This window comes from Colletotrichum siamense, assembly GCF_013390195.1.
Source record: "Colletotrichum siamense strain Cg363 chromosome Unknown KSG_Cg363_contig07, whole genome shotgun sequence".
Classification (NCBI taxonomy): domain Eukaryota; kingdom Fungi; phylum Ascomycota; class Sordariomycetes; order Glomerellales; family Glomerellaceae; genus Colletotrichum; species Colletotrichum siamense.
Genome location: NW_023501020.1, coordinates 1,274,545 through 1,291,539, shown reverse-complemented (window position 1 = coordinate 1,291,539; position 16,995 = coordinate 1,274,545). Strand labels below are relative to the sequence as shown.

The 16,995-nt window shown below is 52.3% G+C and overlaps 8 protein-coding genes across 8 annotated transcripts; 5 read left to right on the top strand and 3 right to left on the bottom strand.

Annotated features, from left to right (window-relative positions):
• Positions 1–1,087: 1,087 nt before the first annotated feature.
• Positions 1,088–3,096, bottom strand: CGCS363_v010677 (uncharacterized protein; the record flags this gene model as incomplete). The annotated part of the gene is made up of 3 exons (XM_036642526.1): positions 1,088–1,634; positions 1,688–2,454; positions 2,716–3,096. The coding sequence occupies 3 exons, from the start codon at positions 3,094–3,096 to the stop codon at positions 1,088–1,090; spliced, it is 1,695 nt and encodes a 564-aa protein (XP_036492166.1).
• An 832-nt stretch (positions 3,097–3,928) lies between these two features.
• CGCS363_v010676 (uncharacterized protein) lies at positions 3,929–4,155 on the top strand (the record flags this gene model as incomplete). Its single annotated transcript, XM_036642525.1, has 2 exons — positions 3,929–4,073; positions 4,133–4,155. 2 exons carry the CDS (start codon positions 3,929–3,931, stop codon positions 4,153–4,155), a joined length of 168 nt encoding a protein of 55 aa, XP_036492165.1.
• A 58-nt stretch (positions 4,156–4,213) lies between these two features.
• On the bottom strand, positions 4,214–5,250 carry RTM1-1 (Protein RTM1; the record flags this gene model as incomplete). The annotated part of the gene is made up of 3 exons (XM_036642524.1): positions 4,214–4,695; positions 4,744–4,995; positions 5,070–5,250. 3 exons carry the CDS (start codon positions 5,248–5,250, stop codon positions 4,214–4,216), a joined length of 915 nt encoding a protein of 304 aa, XP_036492164.1.
• Positions 5,251–6,489: 1,239 nt separating this feature from the next.
• Positions 6,490–7,542, top strand: CGCS363_v010674 (uncharacterized protein; the record flags this gene model as incomplete). Its single annotated transcript, XM_036642523.1, has 2 exons — positions 6,490–7,049; positions 7,107–7,542. The coding sequence occupies 2 exons, from the start codon at positions 6,490–6,492 to the stop codon at positions 7,540–7,542; spliced, it is 996 nt and encodes a 331-aa protein (XP_036492163.1).
• A 597-nt stretch (positions 7,543–8,139) lies between these two features.
• Positions 8,140–8,846, bottom strand: CGCS363_v010673 (uncharacterized protein; the record flags this gene model as incomplete). Its single annotated transcript, XM_036642522.1, has 4 exons — positions 8,140–8,182; positions 8,237–8,427; positions 8,587–8,670; positions 8,760–8,846. 4 exons carry the CDS (start codon positions 8,844–8,846, stop codon positions 8,140–8,142), a joined length of 405 nt encoding a protein of 134 aa, XP_036492162.1.
• Positions 8,847–10,435: 1,589 nt separating this feature from the next.
• Positions 10,436–11,965, top strand: ivoB-0 (N-acetyl-6-hydroxytryptophan oxidase ivoB; the record flags this gene model as incomplete). The annotated part of the gene is made up of 7 exons (XM_036642521.1): positions 10,436–10,717; positions 10,793–10,806; positions 10,863–11,095; positions 11,152–11,202; positions 11,274–11,485; positions 11,566–11,656; positions 11,772–11,965. 7 exons carry the CDS (start codon positions 10,436–10,438, stop codon positions 11,963–11,965), a joined length of 1,077 nt encoding a protein of 358 aa, XP_036492161.1.
• Positions 11,966–12,415: 450 nt separating this feature from the next.
• Positions 12,416–13,644, top strand: CGCS363_v010671 (uncharacterized protein; the record flags this gene model as incomplete). Its single annotated transcript, XM_036642520.1, has 3 exons — positions 12,416–12,458; positions 12,591–12,833; positions 12,890–13,644. The coding sequence occupies 3 exons, from the start codon at positions 12,416–12,418 to the stop codon at positions 13,642–13,644; spliced, it is 1,041 nt and encodes a 346-aa protein (XP_036492160.1).
• A 2,355-nt stretch (positions 13,645–15,999) lies between these two features.
• CGCS363_v010670 (uncharacterized protein) lies at positions 16,000–16,827 on the top strand (the record flags this gene model as incomplete). The annotated part of the gene is made up of 2 exons (XM_036642519.1): positions 16,000–16,246; positions 16,319–16,827. 2 exons carry the CDS (start codon positions 16,000–16,002, stop codon positions 16,825–16,827), a joined length of 756 nt encoding a protein of 251 aa, XP_036492159.1.
• Positions 16,828–16,995: the final 168 nt, after the last annotated feature.

Below are 16,995 nucleotides of genomic sequence, written 5' to 3'. Positions count from 1 at the left end.
TTCCGAGGTGTGACTGATGTTTCGTGGCATGAGAAAACGCCGGTACCGAAATGCAGATGTTGCTAATCGTTCCCCGATGAGAGGACGGGAGGGGGAGAGTTGCCGGCCGGCACGGGAGACGGACGAGGGTGAGTTTGGAAAGGGGGTGCGGCAGCAGCCGCGAGTCATGCCGGTTTGCATACCTTAATCCAACGTCAACCAGATCGATAGCCCCTATGCAACATGTCTCCCCCGCGTTTCGAAACGCGTGACCTTGTAAAATGTTCAAAGGGCGCGCTTGGCAGGTCTGCGCTATCCAGCAACGGCAGGTCGCAAGCCGCGTTCACGTAATGGCTACAATGGGTGGAGTTGACGATCACGGGGGAACTGTTGCATACACGAACGGGTCTTGTGTTGATTTACGTTTGAGGAACGTAAAAAGTCCGTCGCTCTCACTCGGATGTTGATTAAAGTGTTTGAAAATGGCTTCAAAGCATGCTTATGCATATGCAGCTAGCCCACTATCTACATTTGTCCGCTTGAGGCACACTACGCCTAACTCTCAATCAACATTAAGGGAAGAACGTGGTATTCATCATGTCAAAAGGGATGTCACATTCCCAAGGATGCTTAAGTATTACCAATATATCCCGGTTGATAGGCCTTTCGATTAGGTTTTTGGTAACAACAATTCCAATAGGTGATGTTGTTCCATGTGCAAGGTGCAGGGGCTCCTGATATGACCAGTAATACTTAATTCAGAAGAGAGAAGCCCGAAACAGCAGGGGTTGGTGAATCCGTGTGACAAAGTTGAACTCGATAAACAATTATCCTGGTTAGGCTATGGACTGGGACCGATACCTAACTACTTTACTGCCTATTTTCTGTCAACTGCAATACCGTAATCTTTTCCGAATCCCAAACATGGAATGAAATTCATGATTCATCAGCAGTTTTGTTCCAAGACCGGAGTGGTGCAGGACCAATTCCTTTTCATACCCAGCGAAAAAACTCCAGAGACTCCGTAAAGTGGGTGTTCCAGACTCGACTTACCATCAACACGATTACAGCCTTATACAAAGCCATTTCGTACGGGACTCGGCATCGGTTAACGAAGCAGCATCCCCTTCAAGACTGAAACAATGTGCTCCAGCGAGTCGATTTGTTGCTGCTCGATGAGCATGCAAACGTGATGCTCCCGAATCATTTCCTCGGACCACGTCCGGCTTTCAGCTGCGTCAATGTGAACCAAGCCACATATCTGTTGGATGCGAGCGCTGTAGTCCTCGATTACGATGGGATCCAGGTTTCCGAACTCGGAGTGGGTGATCAGTCTGGGCCTTCCAGTCTCCGATGTAAGGCCTTCGATCCACGCCGGGCCATTGCTGGCCATGATGCCGCCCACGACATCGAAAAGAATGCCCATGCCATTAGTCACATCGCCCACTATAACCTTGGCAGCGTCGGGAAGCCATTTCTGACAGTCTTTCAGGATGGAAATGGCATGCTGCAGTTCCTTTTTCAGGCCATACATAGTCTGCCGGATGCGAGGTCGTTGATAGTCATTGGGAGTTTCGATCTCGTATTTGGGTGCGGGTGCCGCTGTGATACCAGGGAAAACATACCATGGCTTCTTCTGAAATTCGGCGAAATCACTGCCCAGGGTTAGCCAATAAGCCACGACGCGGTGTATGAAATGAGAGCTTACGCTTGAATGATGGGGAGAAATTCATCCATTTGCTTCGCGGCGCTTTCAAGCTCACCAACCAATGTCTCAAGCGAGGGAGCACGCTTTGGACTGCTTGAGCCAGGATTGTTGGACTCGACGATCTTGAATTCAAAACCAATCTCCCACAAAGTGCGGCTCAGTGAGGCTATCCACATCATCAGACTAGCATCCAGCGGGACGTCTCTCGCCGTGGCAATGGGTTGATTGCACTTTGCTGCGTAGACGGCAAGGATGGGCGTGAGACTGTCAACCTGAGCCAGAAGAGACTTGCAAGCAGGGAGGACCTTCGTCGCATGCTTCAGATGCATTATGCAAAGTGCCGGGCTGGTATCTCGCAGCATTCGTGAAAGAGACTGTAGCGCATTGTCGATGACGATGGGATCTGTGGAGGTCTCGTCGAGGTCCAGTGTGTCGCCAAGAGATCCTGGTGCCGTGTCATGGGTGGATGCACCAAAGGACGCTCCGCATTGCGAGACCATCTCTTTTGGCTTTCGCTCTTGTTCAGTAAACCCTTCGAATGACATGTCGCCGATTCTCGCCGCGCCTTTCGCGACTTTTCTGGGGCCCGACTCTTGGGGATTCAGATTCTTGAGAGGAGCGGAAGTGACTTCGCCCATTGTTAACTGTTTCCTGCTGCCCAACTCCTGGATTGCATCGTTGCAAGGCAGGTTAGGATATGTTGGTTCATTGCTGACATCAGATGTCTTTGAGGCATTGGACTGTAGTGTGAAGGTACCCTCTGCTCTCTTGTGTTGAGTGTCAGGTCTGCTTGATACTGGAGGTCGACTTCGCGGACCTCGAGCAGAATTAGGGAGAGGAGGACCGCATTCAAGCATGTAAGCACGTCTTGTTTTTTCGTCGGGGATTGCGAAAGAGGAAAGGGTGGCGTTATCTGTCGCCGCGGCTGGTGCTTTCGTGTATCGATAGACGTTTCCTAACGTGGGGGCGCGGGGATATTGTGGCCGTTGAGAGTCTTCCCGGGGAGACGATGCGGTAGGTTGTCTTACATCTTGCTGGCTCGGCGGCAGCGGGGCCTTTGACTTCGATGCGGACGTGGTTTTGACCGCTGCCACCTTGTCGACAGACACGGGGCTGGTTGGTCTGGGAGCAAACTGAGTGCCAATATCCATCTTTGATAGGGCGTGTCCTAGATCGGACGTGTTCGCATCGTTCGCATCGTGGCTTGCAGTGACTTGAGGAGCATGTCGAGTAGGAGACGTCTGACTGCGAGGAGAAGAGTCGACTTTGGATCGGGTCGGGACGGGAGACGCGGCGGGCTTCTCGTCTTCTTCATCGTCGGAGGACAGAGACTTGACGGAATAATTGTCGGCGATCTCCTCCCAATCGTCGTCCGAGCTAATCTTGCCGAAGCTCTCGCGCGAAGCCATGACGGCCGTTGGCGCCGAGGATGGTCGCTGGGACGTTGGCCGATGGACGTGAAGATGGATGGTGACGGTTTGGAGTTGTGGAAGTTTGGGTAGGTTCTGGATTAGTGAGCTGGCACCTGGTCGGGCGGGGAAGTCGAGATGGGACGGAAAGAAGGAGGGAGTCCCTGAAGCAAGGATGTGGAAAGCAGAAAAAGTGTGTGAGGGCAATTGAATAGGTGGCTCTTTCTGGTCCCTCCAGGTGCCCAAGTCAGCAGCGGTGACGCGGACAGAAGGAGGCGCGGGATTCTGGTCCAGTCCACCTGCCTTGACCCGGAGGCGGAGGGACGCAAAGAAGCGCCTCAGGCTGAGTGTCCTTGTCCAACCGGTGAGGCAGGCAGCTGCAGGCTGCCGTGGGTTTTCTTTGGCGGGAGTGGGAGCTATTCAGCTGCTGTTGGCACTCGCACACCGAAGCTTCGACCAATCAGCAAGCTTGAGTCGGTCAGTTCAGCGACCGGCGCTGTAATCGCCCTTGTCGTTCTGCAGATCCCTACCCCGCAGTGGGCAGGTGTGGTCTGTGCACATCTTCGCTTGCCTTATCGGCCACAAGAACCCCTGTTGACTGTGGCGATAAGCCTCGGGCTGCATCTCGAAGATTGGGGAAGGAACCATTCGAGCCAACTTGTTCCTGGCTCACTTCCAGGATGCCTGGTCTTTTTTTTGCTACTTCGACCTCATTCTACAATAGTGCATTGCAGAAGAACAACTACCTTCCCGTCAATTGTGTCACGTCAACCGAAAACAGGTACTGGCCGAGAAGTTCGATCAATATTATGGAGCCCTTCCGCAGGCCGTGATGGCTCTGATGCCGAATTCCGCCATTGAGCTCCCATCATTCCATGCGGACTGCCATGTCGCAGCCCGCCCTTCTAGATATCACATCCCAAGTTTCTGTCCCAAACACAGGAATCCCAAACAAAAGAAATGTCTCAAGCAGAATGTTGAGACTGCTACCCCGAACTCCTCTTGCATAGACTGGCTTATTGACAATTCTCCTCAGCCAGCGAACATCCATCATCCTGACCAATGCTACCGACAAGCATCCGAAAATTCCATTATTCTGCGATAATTCCCAACAAGCTTACACGCTCATGCTGCTGTTCTCGTGTTGCATCTTTCGGAAGTTGCCTCCCATCTTCATCAACTCCAGCCCGTTCTTGATGGGCGGCTCGCCACGGAGCAGAAGACCGATTTCGCTGGGGTGGAACCAGTTCATCCACACCATGACGAGGAACATGAGCGTCGCATCGAAGATGTAGATGTACACCTCCGTCGTCATAAGTTCTCCCTTGTTGCCCTGCAGGTACTCGATCACACGGAAGACGCTTCGCACCCAAATCAGGACACTGGTGACGTAAAGCGTCAGGAGGTAGTACTTCCACCGAATCTCGGGCTGGTGGGCTTTGGCCGTGGGCACAAGAGCCATGCGACGATGGAAGAGTGCCGCCGTGACGATGAAGAAGCCGAACACGAACAGCTGAACGAAGAGGCCGACGATGATGGTCTTCTCGCCAATCTCCATGAAGTTGTTGCCCTGGCCGGCAGCCGCCATCATTCCACCACCTGCGGTCATTAGCATCTTTTGTCAAGCTGGGGCTTGGATATACATACCACTGGATTGGAGAAGCAGAGACAGCACGTCGCCAGACACGAAAGCCTTGGTGAGCCAGCGCCTCTTGATCAGCGCATGGCTCTCTCCATCCGTCAACATGATGATCCGACCGAGAATCATGTAGATCGAGGCTGCCATCAAGGCCGGAGCAATCAGGAGCAGGACGTTCTGGATGATGTACGGTCCGAGGGTCCAGCAGCCAGGGTCTTCCATCGTGTTCTTCGCGCGGGCAGCATAGCCGATTAACTCGCCTGCAAAATCAGCCTTGTTAGCTCGCCGACCCAACTGGAGATGTCCTCTCCCATTCAACAGCAAGCAAGCTTACAGAAACCGCCAATGACAAACGCAGTCAAGTACCACGTCTTTGTGCGAATCATCTGAAATAGGTGCAGCGCAGTAGTCAAGATAAAGGCCACGCAGAAGAAGATCGCAGCCGCCGTCGAGGGCTCAAATCGGTAGAAGGCCCATTGAGCGTTGACATAGTCGGGATTGCACGCTCGTGCCATTGTGGTGGTTTCGAAATCGGTCCCTTGGCAAAGATCGTCGTCGTATCGATTCGGGCAAGGCAGCCAACGGCAAAGGACGAGGACGAGTATCGGTAAGGAATGTCGGTGTTATTCTCTGAGTCGTTTGCTGATGTCGAGAAGTTGTTTGACCGATGAACAAGGAGGAAGCTGGGGATATTTCTATCTCTCAGTAGGCGGTCGTTTGTTATGCTTGCGCCCTCCTGAGGAGGACGCGCCAAGTCTGGTCCATCGAAAGGACTGCATTCGCCCTGTTGTCAGCCAAAGAATTGACATTTTGCTCAGCAAACGGCAGGTCTTGGGCGCCTGCGACGGACAAATTTCTCCAATGAAGTGAGATCCGTGTATCACTGCGCCACAGAGGACCCGCGATCCCGAGTATTTGTATCAATAGAATCGGGACAGATGGAGCCTCCAACCGTACAGCTAGTGTACGAAATACGGAACCAATCACGGCAACCGGAGTACGGCTGGGCAACACTACGGGCGCAAGGGCTGACGAGTTGACCGGGATGCCCATGGTTTTGGGCCTTCGGGGACATGACAAGCGTCGGGAGACCCGCTGAACTAAGGAGAGACGCCCCGCAATTGCGAGTATTCGCTTTTGTCTCGTATCGACCCGCTGTTTTCATCTTTGATACTCGCATTCTCCTTGGCTTGACGGCCATCAAGATTCCTCTTATTCGATCCGAACCCGCGGGTTCGTACGCCATCCGTCGTCCTTCCTCTCACCAAGACACGCCTCTGGTAGCGGTTCGTCAACTGTCAAGATTGGCTGCCTGGAGAGATCCCGTCCGAAACATCAGACAAACACCCTCCTACTTAAGGTATTGGCCGCCAGCCCCCACCGATCCAATGGCAACTCGACGATCCCATACAAAGAGTCGCAACGGCTGCAGGGACTGCAAACGGAGAAAAGTAAAGGTAAGCGACGTCTACCCCTTGGCTCCGGTACCACGGCACGCGATGAACACGCGGCAACGTTATTTCGCTGCGCCCGCCCTGGCGCCACTCTCATGTTATCGAGCCAATGGAGCATGGTGTCACTGACTGCTCCAGTGCGACGAGGCATACCCGTCCTGCTTCAATTGTTCCAGACATGGCATAGTCTGCAGCCTATCAACTTCTCGCACCTCTCCCAGCGACATCAACCCCCAACGGCCACACGCCCCGTCTTCCGCTGATGGATCAAGCCCCCGTTCTAAATATGGCTTCCTCGACATGGTGGCAGACCGTACCCGCATGATCCCATCAGCACCCACCATTGCAATCTGGGGTCGCGGTTTGGAGCTCATGCACCACTACACACTAGCCACCGCCGACTCACTAGCCGTCCGTCCTGACATGCAGTACGTGTGGCGCGTGAATCTCCCGGAAATCGGGTACGCGTGCCCTTTCGTCATGCACGGCATCCTCACCTTGTCTGCTTTACACAAGGCGTACTTGATACCCCCAGAACGGGAGACGTATCTTGACCTCGCAACGGCACACCAAAACGCTGGCCTCGAGGGGTTCCGGTCCGAGCTGCACAACATCAACGACACCAACTGGCAAACGTTCTTCAGCTTCGCCTCCATTGTAGTCATGTACGTGTCCTCCGTACCCGTGCGCATGGGGAACGAAACGGAAACCATTCCGAATATCTTGGAGTTGTTCCTGTTTGTGAGGGGTATTCGTGCGGTGCTCGAGCCATATCAGGGACGCCTGACCAAAACCAAGTTTGCCGCCTTGGTGCACGGTATCTGGACAATAGACCCCGAGGATGTCAATTACAGGCAAGCGTAGACCCCGACACGAACACCTCCAATACACCAGACCTATTAACATGTAGTCCATAGAAATCCACCAATGCATTTGTCGCCCCTACCCCCCGACATCTTTCAAGCATTTACAGAGCTCGGAACCTTCTTCCAAGAAACCCTCAGCGAAGACTGCCGCGACGAGTATCTCAAGGCCGTCGAGGAGCTCGAAAAGGCCATCTACTTCATGGCGCATGCCGGTACCAACGTCGAGGTGGGCATGATTCTCTTCTGGCCCTACGTCATCTCAGAGAACCTCATGGCGGATATTCAGGGGCAGAACCCGTTCAGCATGGTGCTTCTGTCGTACTTTGCGATCCCGCTGTGCGTGTTGGAGCAGAGGTATTGGTTCTTGCAGGGGTGGAGTCGGAGGCTGTTCGAGGTTACGGATACTGTTCTGGCGGAGCATCCTGCGTTGCTGGAGATGGTGAAGTGGCCGAGGAGGCAGGTATTTGAGCTTTACGGGCCGATATGAGGGGTACATTGTCGTAGCAAAAGATTAAAATCACTAGCCGAAAGGCGAGGGAGTTCGCAACACTGCAGCCCATCAGGAATGCTGAGTACCGACCGGCCTTCAAATGCTGTCTTGTAGCAGCTCAAAGCTCCGCAAAACGTTTTACCAACCTCCCAGTACTTCCTCCACCACCACTACAACCTAGATCACATAACAATCAGGCGGTAGTGAAGAGGTGCTCAAGAGGTATTTGCTATGTCACTCTCGCAATGGTTAAAAACAACGATTAATCTCTTTGAGCCGATATTTGGGGACATACACGATAGATTACGCAGGAGACAAACATGATTCATGGATCATGAATCAAGGCTGTGTGGAAATTACCTCCGTGTTTTCTATGGTCGGCGGTGTGCCCTGCTTGTGAACCTAGTTGTCTTAAGCCACCCAGGGACTCAAGCCCGACGAGAGCTTACTCAACACCCTGCGTGCCTGAACGCCAAACACACCCAGAAATTTCAATTTTCCAAACTCAGCTATCGGCACCGATGGCTCCCCTCCACTCTTCTCCAAGCACGGCGCCGAAAACACCCCCCTGATCCATCTACTCCATCGCACGCTTCAAGCCTTAAACTTCACGGCTCGTCGGCCCCCCAATTTGAAGCTGGAGAAGTTAGCACACGGTCATCGCATAAGGTCCAGTGCCCGGGTTACTCACAAGTCCGGGAAGTTCTCTAAGGGCTTGAAGTAATGCCTGAACGATTCATGATCCGGGAAGATTAAAGGTCGCTTGTGGCCTTGGGGCATGTTGTTGTTGCTGCAGGAGACCATGTCCGTCGACGGGGGCCAGCGCACGCCGCTGACGGTGCGGTCGGTCGCGTACCAGCAGTCGGCGCCGTCTACGTGGCACTGTGTTTTGGGGTCGGTCGTGTTAGCAATAGGAAGGCTCTGAGGGAGAGCAGATCCGTTTCTCCCTCGGGAGGTACAGACGAGGTAGGGGATGGGGGGGTAGCAGTTTGGGTTTTGTGTGTGGGTTGCTGCTTTTCTTGTCCTGTGGGGGTGACATACGAGATACTTGCAAGGCAGCGACCAGTTCGTATCCGGCCTCAGCGTGTTTATCATGACGCACATGTTGGTCTGTTTGTCGCATTTCTGGTAGTTGTCAGTCTGAGGTTTCTTTCACTTTTGGGGGTCGTTCCCCTGCCGCTTGGGAAGAAAGGGGGAGTCTGGGATCGACTTACGCCGTAGAAGATTGTGCCTTTAACGGGATCGGCGTTTGCGCCGATGGCGAGGAGGCAGGCCCCGATAATCACGGATGAGAGATGCATGTTGGTGGGGGTTGCGAGGACGGTGTTGGTGGTGAAGAGTATGCAGATGGGAAGAGGCGGCTGCAAGATTCCCTTCCCTTCTAAACTCTTTTATAGACGTTTGCTGCCTGTAGGCACACTTCTGTGGCTACTGGATAACTCTAACCGGGAAAAGTCCTAGGGCTAGGATAACCTAGGCTTCTCAGAGAGACCTCTATGGCTACGTGTGAGGTAGAGGGCGCGAGTTGCCTTGCCGGGGAAACTCTCTCTCTACAACACTACAACTACTGACTCCCTTCAGCATCAACATGTCGTCCCCATTCTGCATCTGGGGATAGCGGAGGAGAGCCCAGGTTTAGCGGCATGAATATTTCATTCAAGTTCGTTGAAACCCTTGAGGCATCAAAACCTGTCTGTACTTTTGAGCCGTTGATTCCATCGAGGATAGAAAGTTGTTAACCGGGTGCTGGTAAAACTGTACTTATTTCTCTGAGGTTAAGTGTTCTCTGGTTGGTTAACCACAACATCCGTAAGCACACGGACCACCGACAGAGTTGAAGAATTCAAGGTGCGGTCAGGCTTCAGTCCCGAGGGTCGTCAAGGTCAGACAAACTTTTATCGAGCCTGGAGAGAGGTTGAACTGAAGTGTCTGTGACATCATATTTGCCGGGCGCCTTTTGGTGGCTGTCCCGTATGGCCAAGGAATCGTAGGAGCGCCATCGCGGGGCTTTTCGATGTTCTCGGCAACCGTAATTGAACTGATTGCAACCCTGGACCAACATCAACCGTTAGCTGGCCCTGCAACCTAAGCGGATCCCTTGCGAACGAAGCCCGGGCAGGTCGCCTCCATACTTGATAGGACCGCTTGCATTCTGCATCTTCGCCGATGAACAAGCCCCATAAGGGTGCAGACAACCAACATGATGACCCTGATCCCGTCTCTTCCAACATGACTGGGTCAGGGGATCGAATTGCAAGGGGTCAAATCAGTCAATACCCGCAAAGTTGGGACGAACAAGCCATGATTAGACAGTTGCTGTCCCCGGGAGCGCTAGCAGGGACCGGGTCTCTACTCTTTTTCGACGCCGCACGCTAAGGTGCGAACCCTGGTCGGCCGGCCGGCTGGTCTCGGGAAGTCACCTTCAGTCATCCGTTGTTGCATGACAGCTATTTAGCTCGTCTGTCTCGTCGGCAGCAACGGATGACTCAGTTTTGGTGCGGTGGGCATTATTCTAGAGTTTCCAGGACGATGGAAAGTTAAGAAATAACACCATGGTAAGCTCTCAAAGTCGTGCGACTCTCTGGAAATATCTGGCAGGCAGCGGACGCGGGCGAACCAACGTGCATCTGAAGCCCCTTCCGACTTCCTAAAAGCGGTTACGAGCCCGCTCGTGCAGGTGGATATGATACCAAACTGATGAGCTGTTGGCGAACGTTGCATCCCACAACCCGATGGCATGCAGCCAAGCCGCATGCCGGAAGAATCTGCGTCGAGAATTTACGTCCACATATAAGGCGGACTTCTCTCCAATTCTTCACCGACCATGGCTTCTGTTTGAATATTGGGTCTTTGGGACGAATTCGTTGCTTCCTCAAGCCTAGCTTCCATCATGAGGTCTGTTTCTCTAGTCCTTCTGGCTGTCGCGGGCCTCCAGTGCCCCGGCACTGCTGCCTCCCCCGCCAACAACACACACACCGAAGCTTGCACCAATCCTCTCATCAGACACGAATGGCGACAGCTGTCTTTGGAACAGAGGCTGGACTACATCGATTCTATAAAATGTCTGATGGCCCTTCCGTCGGAGGGTAACGATCTGTGGCCCGGGGCAAAGTCCCGATACGACGATTTCCAGGGAATGCACATTTACATGACCAAGCAAGTTCATTTCAATGTCAGTAACGCCCGAGGCAACATACTATCAAATCTATGGTTTGGAAGGAAGTAAGCTGATGGAACCATATAATAGGGACCGTTCCTTCCGTAGGTTCACAAACCCTAAGGGAGTCAGTATGGGCCTCGTGGCTAATGAATAGTAGATGGCATCGCTGGATGCTGTATCTCTTTGAGTCAGAGCTGCGCATCAAATGTGATTTCAAAGGCACCCTTCCGTACTGGGATATGGGGTTAGACAACACCGCCGAGGGCTTCGCCAAGTCACCCGTCTTTGATAACATTTACGGTGTCGGAGGAAATGGGCCGTACATTGCAGATATTACCGATCCGGAGGAGTTCCCTGTTCAGAAACCAATTGAGATCCCGGAGAGATCTGGTGGCGGCAAGTTCACCTTGATTCTTCGCCGAAAACCAGCTAACTTGATGGTGCAGGCTGCGTCCAAGAGGGACCTTTCGCTAACATCACCGTACCCATGGGCCTCGGTACATACTTCCGCTTCTCTTTCGAGATGAAGTCACTGGTTTTGACAATGCTGACTACCTACGCGATGCAGGTTATTCGGTCGAGTCTACACCACACTGCCTCCGCCGGGATTTCAGCCTACCCATTATCACGAGCGCTCTTAGTGATGAAGTCATCAACCGAACCCTGTCCGCGACCTCGTTTGACGAGTTCAACCTGCATATTCAGGGATACAGTATGCAGGTTAGCGGAATGACACTGCACGCGGGAATGCACCTGGGAATCGGTGGTGCAGTTGGGGATGTAAGCCACCTTCCGTACCTACTTAAGCTGTCAACTGGTTGCTGGTGACTTTCATGAGCTAATTCAAGATCATCCGACAGGTTGCTGATATGTATTCGTCGCCTGGCGATCCCGTTTTCTACTTCATTCACGGAGCTCTGGACAAGATCTGGAACGAGTGGCAACGCATGGGTAGGTGACCTTCTGTTTTCAGAACCTGCGTCTCTCACGTTCCGACCTATTGTTCCCCTCACCCTAAGCGGATTTGAGCTTTTTGGGGATTTGTTGCTGACAGTTAGATTCTCAGACTGGCCCGCTCGTAAGACGGACATTGGTGGACCTGACATCATATGGGCGTACCCCTTCAACTTCTTCGGAGATGTTGCCTATGAGAACATCACTTTGCAGTACCCTTTATCATTCCCGAACTTCAGTGGGAATATGACTGTTGCGGACATGATGGACATCTATGGTGGCCCCTTTTGCTACGAGTATAGATAGGTCAAACAGTCTGAGCTTCTCACCACGGTGATCAATTTGCTTTCAAGACTATTTTTGCAATTCACTTCTAATTGGGGCCCGGCATACCTTCCCGGCCGCTGCAGCTTTTCCTTCTAAGTTGACACTCACCTTAAGCGACTGTATGTGACAAGATACCTTTTTTGGACCACATGCTACATTCTATCCAATCATTAGAGGTCGTCACATAGGTATGCAAGCAAAGCCAGAATTAGGGAGAAAGCTAGGATGACTAGAATAAATGTCTCAGACTTGGCCCTTGCAGCTGCAGGAGGCCGACAAAGCGACCCACTTAATTCATTGAGACCACACCCAGATGGGAATCTGGCAGATGAATTGAAAAAGTGTTGGTAAGAAGCGTATTAAAACGCAGGTTTGCTTCGAGCGAGACGACACTATCTCACAGATTTCAGCTCCATCTTCTTTTTCGCTATGGCCTACACCTTGGAGGAGCGTCAACGGGTCTACCGGACCTGTAGGGCCATTTTCAGCGGTGACGCTGCTCTCTTGCGCAGAAAAAAAAAGATCAAAGAAACCCTTACTCTCAATCGCAGCCCTCTTAAACACGTATTCGAAGAATTTGGCAAAAGCAAACTCACGGACATAGTGAAGCAGTTGCTGGAGGGTCGAATTTTCGAGTCAGATCTGCGAGCCAAAGTTGAGTTTCCTGAGCTTTTCAGGACATCCCCGCAACGAGATGCTCAACGAGAAGCATCGGAAGCGGATGCGGCAAAATCAGTCGCGGATTGCCTCGGTGAGATTGCGCGCTCTGAAGAACAGCAACAGGTTCCGGAGGCGAATGGTCCAGAGTTTCTCACAAGACCGTTGAAAGATAAAGTTAGCGACGGAGGTCGGTCATAATCCTTTCCACCCAACTTGCACAGCTCGTCTCACATTTTACCACAGATATTGCTCGGCTACCTGCCTCGAACAATTCTTCTGTACCGTCACTTTATCCTTCCTATGTGCCATATAGTGCACAGCACGCCATTCTCACTACAGCTCAGACGGTCTTGGAGGAATGTTGCTTTGACTTCGCCAGCAGAGTCATTCCGCACGTCCTTGTCGAGAGGGGATGGGATTGCGCATCTGCGGTGGAGTTGAGCAAGTGGGCGAAAGTCCTCCACGAAGAGCTGCATGCTGGCTTGCAAGGCCCGCCAGGAGTGTCTGTCCAGTCGGCATTGATTTCAACACATGAACTGCGACATACAGCCGTCCATCGACTGCCCACCACAGCTCGCGGTATTAGTCGGCTTCTAGAGTCGGCCGTGGAACTTGCAGAGGTTCTGAATGACGTCCCTCGCGCCGCTCAATTAGAGGAGCTGAAGGCGGAGTTGGATATGAAGATCAAAGCCATGGAGCTTAGCAAGAACGTATTGGAAGATCGTGCGGCAAATGGGTTGGAAGAAATACGTCGCCAGAGAGAGGAGCTCGATCGCCAGGAAAAGCAACTCATATTGGACATGTTGACCGAGGACCGCGAATATAAGCAACTGGTTGGAAATCTCCTTGTGGCGTCAGTCAAGGACATCTTTGAGGACAGGACCGATTCTGGATTGGGCAAGGAGGAGGAGCATGTGAATGGGGAAGACAATGCCAACGGCGCCAAACTTAGCTCAGCGGACGAGAGCGATGACGATCCGGATCTGTTCCTGCAATAACCTTGAACATGGCCCATCAGGCAGATTTCTGTCAAGACTCGGTAGATCGAACAACACAAGACTTTCTCATGCTAAATGAAGTTCAAATATTGAGCAAACCTTGTCGATAAAGCTAAGTATGAGATCCGAAGCAGACTTAAAGTCGCCAGTGTGAACGACTTCAAATCCAAGGCCCCTCTGTTAAACTAGAAGTTCCGTACTTACAGAGAGCCAGGAGACCCAGCCAAGCGCAGTAGGTATTGCGGTTCTGCTAGAAGGAGGCGAAATTTTACGACAAGAAGGTTAGATCAAACCAGGAACAAATCGTTTAGTCGCAGAATGCCATCGCACCCACTTCTCTCCGAAGGTCTTCTTCAACATTTCCTCCTCGTCTTGTACCCTTAGCGAAACCTTCCTCATTATAATTAAGGCCGCGACACCATAGCAAATCAAACCCCATCCATCCAAGCGAGCCCGCAAGCTTCGGGAAATCCAACACCCGGCAACCCCATCCCAGCGGAACAAGTAAGCCAGGTTCGCCAACAAAACAAGCACTTGCCCCGTGTAGCCCGGATGTTGGATATATCGATACACTCCCGTCGTGGTAAGCCCGCTTGGCTTAGCGAGCTGAAACGTGAAATTCCTCCCAAGCTGGGCGAACGCTAGAAGGCGAAGAGGCGCACCGATACCAATGATGAGAAACAAGCAGGTGGTCGAGTATCCGTTCCACTCCAAGAGATGGCGATTGACATTTTCGGGGTTGCGGCAAATGTAGTTGGTCGTTGGAGACGAGAACGCTATAATGGCCTGGGATATGCCAATGGCCACGGTCACAACGCGTCGCACGAATGATGCTTTGGGCGTTGCCCAAATGCCGAGACGGTCTTTCCCCCATTTATCTGTTGCCTCATTTGGGGCTCTGGAGCAGAGCGCTGTGAGGATGCTGGCGATGATTACAGCCGTTGAGAATGAGAGGGTCTGCCAGGAAGACATGGCTGTTGCGTGTGTGGTGCCGATTCTAGAAAGTGATGGCAAGAAGTGTTTCAATAAATACTTTGGATGATGGATACTTACTAGATGAACGGGTGGGAAATGAGCGCAGAAGATATACGTTCGTGGTCTGAAACGACTTCGCCATGTGAACCTAGGCCGAGGCGGCGCTCGGAGAATTGAATGCCGTCTCCGGTCGGCGTTCCGGCGTTCAATACCGGTCTATCCGGCTCTCGGTCCCACTCCCCCGCTAACGTCAACTCTTAACTTGCACTGTCGTCATCTCCGTCTCCGGCTGAGATATCGTTACTTTGAATGACTTGTCGGATATTTACTGGCATTGAAGGCACAGTAGAATATGCAATCCCGTAAACGACATGCCCAGTACGGCACGGCTTGTTCTGAGTGCTCAAGGATCAAATCCCGCTGCATCGCCACTTCTCCGGGATCGCCCTGTGAAAGGTAGCTTTCGACCTATTTCAATCGGAAATGGTAACTCACCTTGGTCAGATGTCAACGCCTGGGAAAGGAATGCGTCGCATCGAATAACAAGCGGAAGCAAAAGAGCGCGGCATGCGACGGGCCGTCTCAATCCAGTCAATTGGAAGCAAAGATTGATGGCTTGGTCTCTCTAATCACAAACAACACCCATGCAAAATCTATTGGATCAGTGCTGAGCTCAGGTAACATTTCGCTGCCAGTGACGCCATCGCCGCAGGCCGACAGTGACCTACTCTCCTATGTCATCGGGCTTTGCTCATCAATCAACGAAGACAACATCCTCTTAGACTTTACTCAAACTCATCACCCTCATCTCCCCTTCCTATCTCTCCCATTTAATCAATCCCCAAGCTCACTGCGCCAAGAAAAGCCCTTCCTCTGGCTCTGCATCGTTGCCGTCTCCCAGGCCCACACACTCCCACAAGCAGTACTCAACGACAAGATCCGGAGTGTAGTAGCGCACCGCATGGTTCTAAACCTAGAACGAAGCCTGGAGCTCCTCCAAGGCCTCCTCATCTGCATAGCATGGTACTCGCTCAACACACCAAGCATTCCGCCTTGGTCATTATCTTGGACACTGCTAACGATCGCTCTATATTCAAGGGGCAACTTCCAAGTCCACCAACGCCCATTCCTAACCCTTTTCACCCAGCTTGCAAACACAGTCGTCTTTGATATGGGGTTGAACCAACCGCCGCAGACTATCTCCGAGGCAATGCTACGGCTGACCATCCATCGGCCATGGGTATCTGCAAACCGCACGGTCGAGGAACAGAGAGCTGCAGTTGCTTGTTACTATTTAAGCTCTGTGTAAGTTCATCTTTTGTCCTTTTGATAATAGCGAAAGGCTTGGCTAATAAGACGATGATAAGAGTGTCATCATACATGCGTCGAACAGACAGACTCCTCTGGACGCCCTACCTGGGCGTCTGTCTGGAGGACCTGTCAACCACTAATGTATCTAGAGACCTCACGCTAGTATCGATGATCAAGACTCGCCAAGTCCTGGAAAGGGCCTTTTACTCCCCTCCAAGCTCACCTACATCAGCTCCGGAGATTCCAGCAGACTTCGTCGCTGCGATGCTGCACACCGAACTGGACAAACTCTGCGCGAGCCCTGCTGAAAACCCTAGTAAGACGCCTCAGTACCTTGAGAAAACCCCTTGAGAAAACCCCAATGTCAACGACTGACGCCAATTAATAGTAATATCATGCCAAATAACCTACGCCTCTTTCGCCATCTCTGAATTCGCCCTCACTCTTGCCTCTCCAGACCCGCAGCATTTGCACAAAACATATCAGGCCCTCGAGTCCTACTTCAAAATCTTCCTAGCATTCCAGCCCAACGAGTACCATGGCTTCACACTAGCGGAGCTGTACCAGCTGATGCACGCAACCCTCTCGACGCGCAAACTTGTATCCCAGCTTGCAACAGGCGCCTATGATGAGCGGCGCGTGGGAAGGCTCGAAAGCTGGTATCAACAGGCGCGCAACAACCTCAAAGATGCGTCGACGTGTCCAGGGGCAAAGGCAGATGGGAGGGCAGCTGTGTTTGGCAAGTTGGCTGGCATGCTAGAGACTTTCGGCGGGGGCGAAATGGAAGCATCGAGACATCCAACAGATAATGGTTTTGATATAGGCGGGGTCGCAAGCGACATGGTTCCTGGGGAGGATTGGTTGGAGGTGATGGATCAGTTCGGATGGACGTTTTGAAACGTTTACCTGCCCTCTACTGTGATCCTCTGGGGATAGTTCGCGGTACAATGTATTGAAATTATCAGGATACATGTATCTATTACGTGGATAATTCCTTAAAGAATCTCGTGATCATTTGGGGAATCATGGGCGAAGGACTAGCCCTATAATTTCTAGCTGATCTCA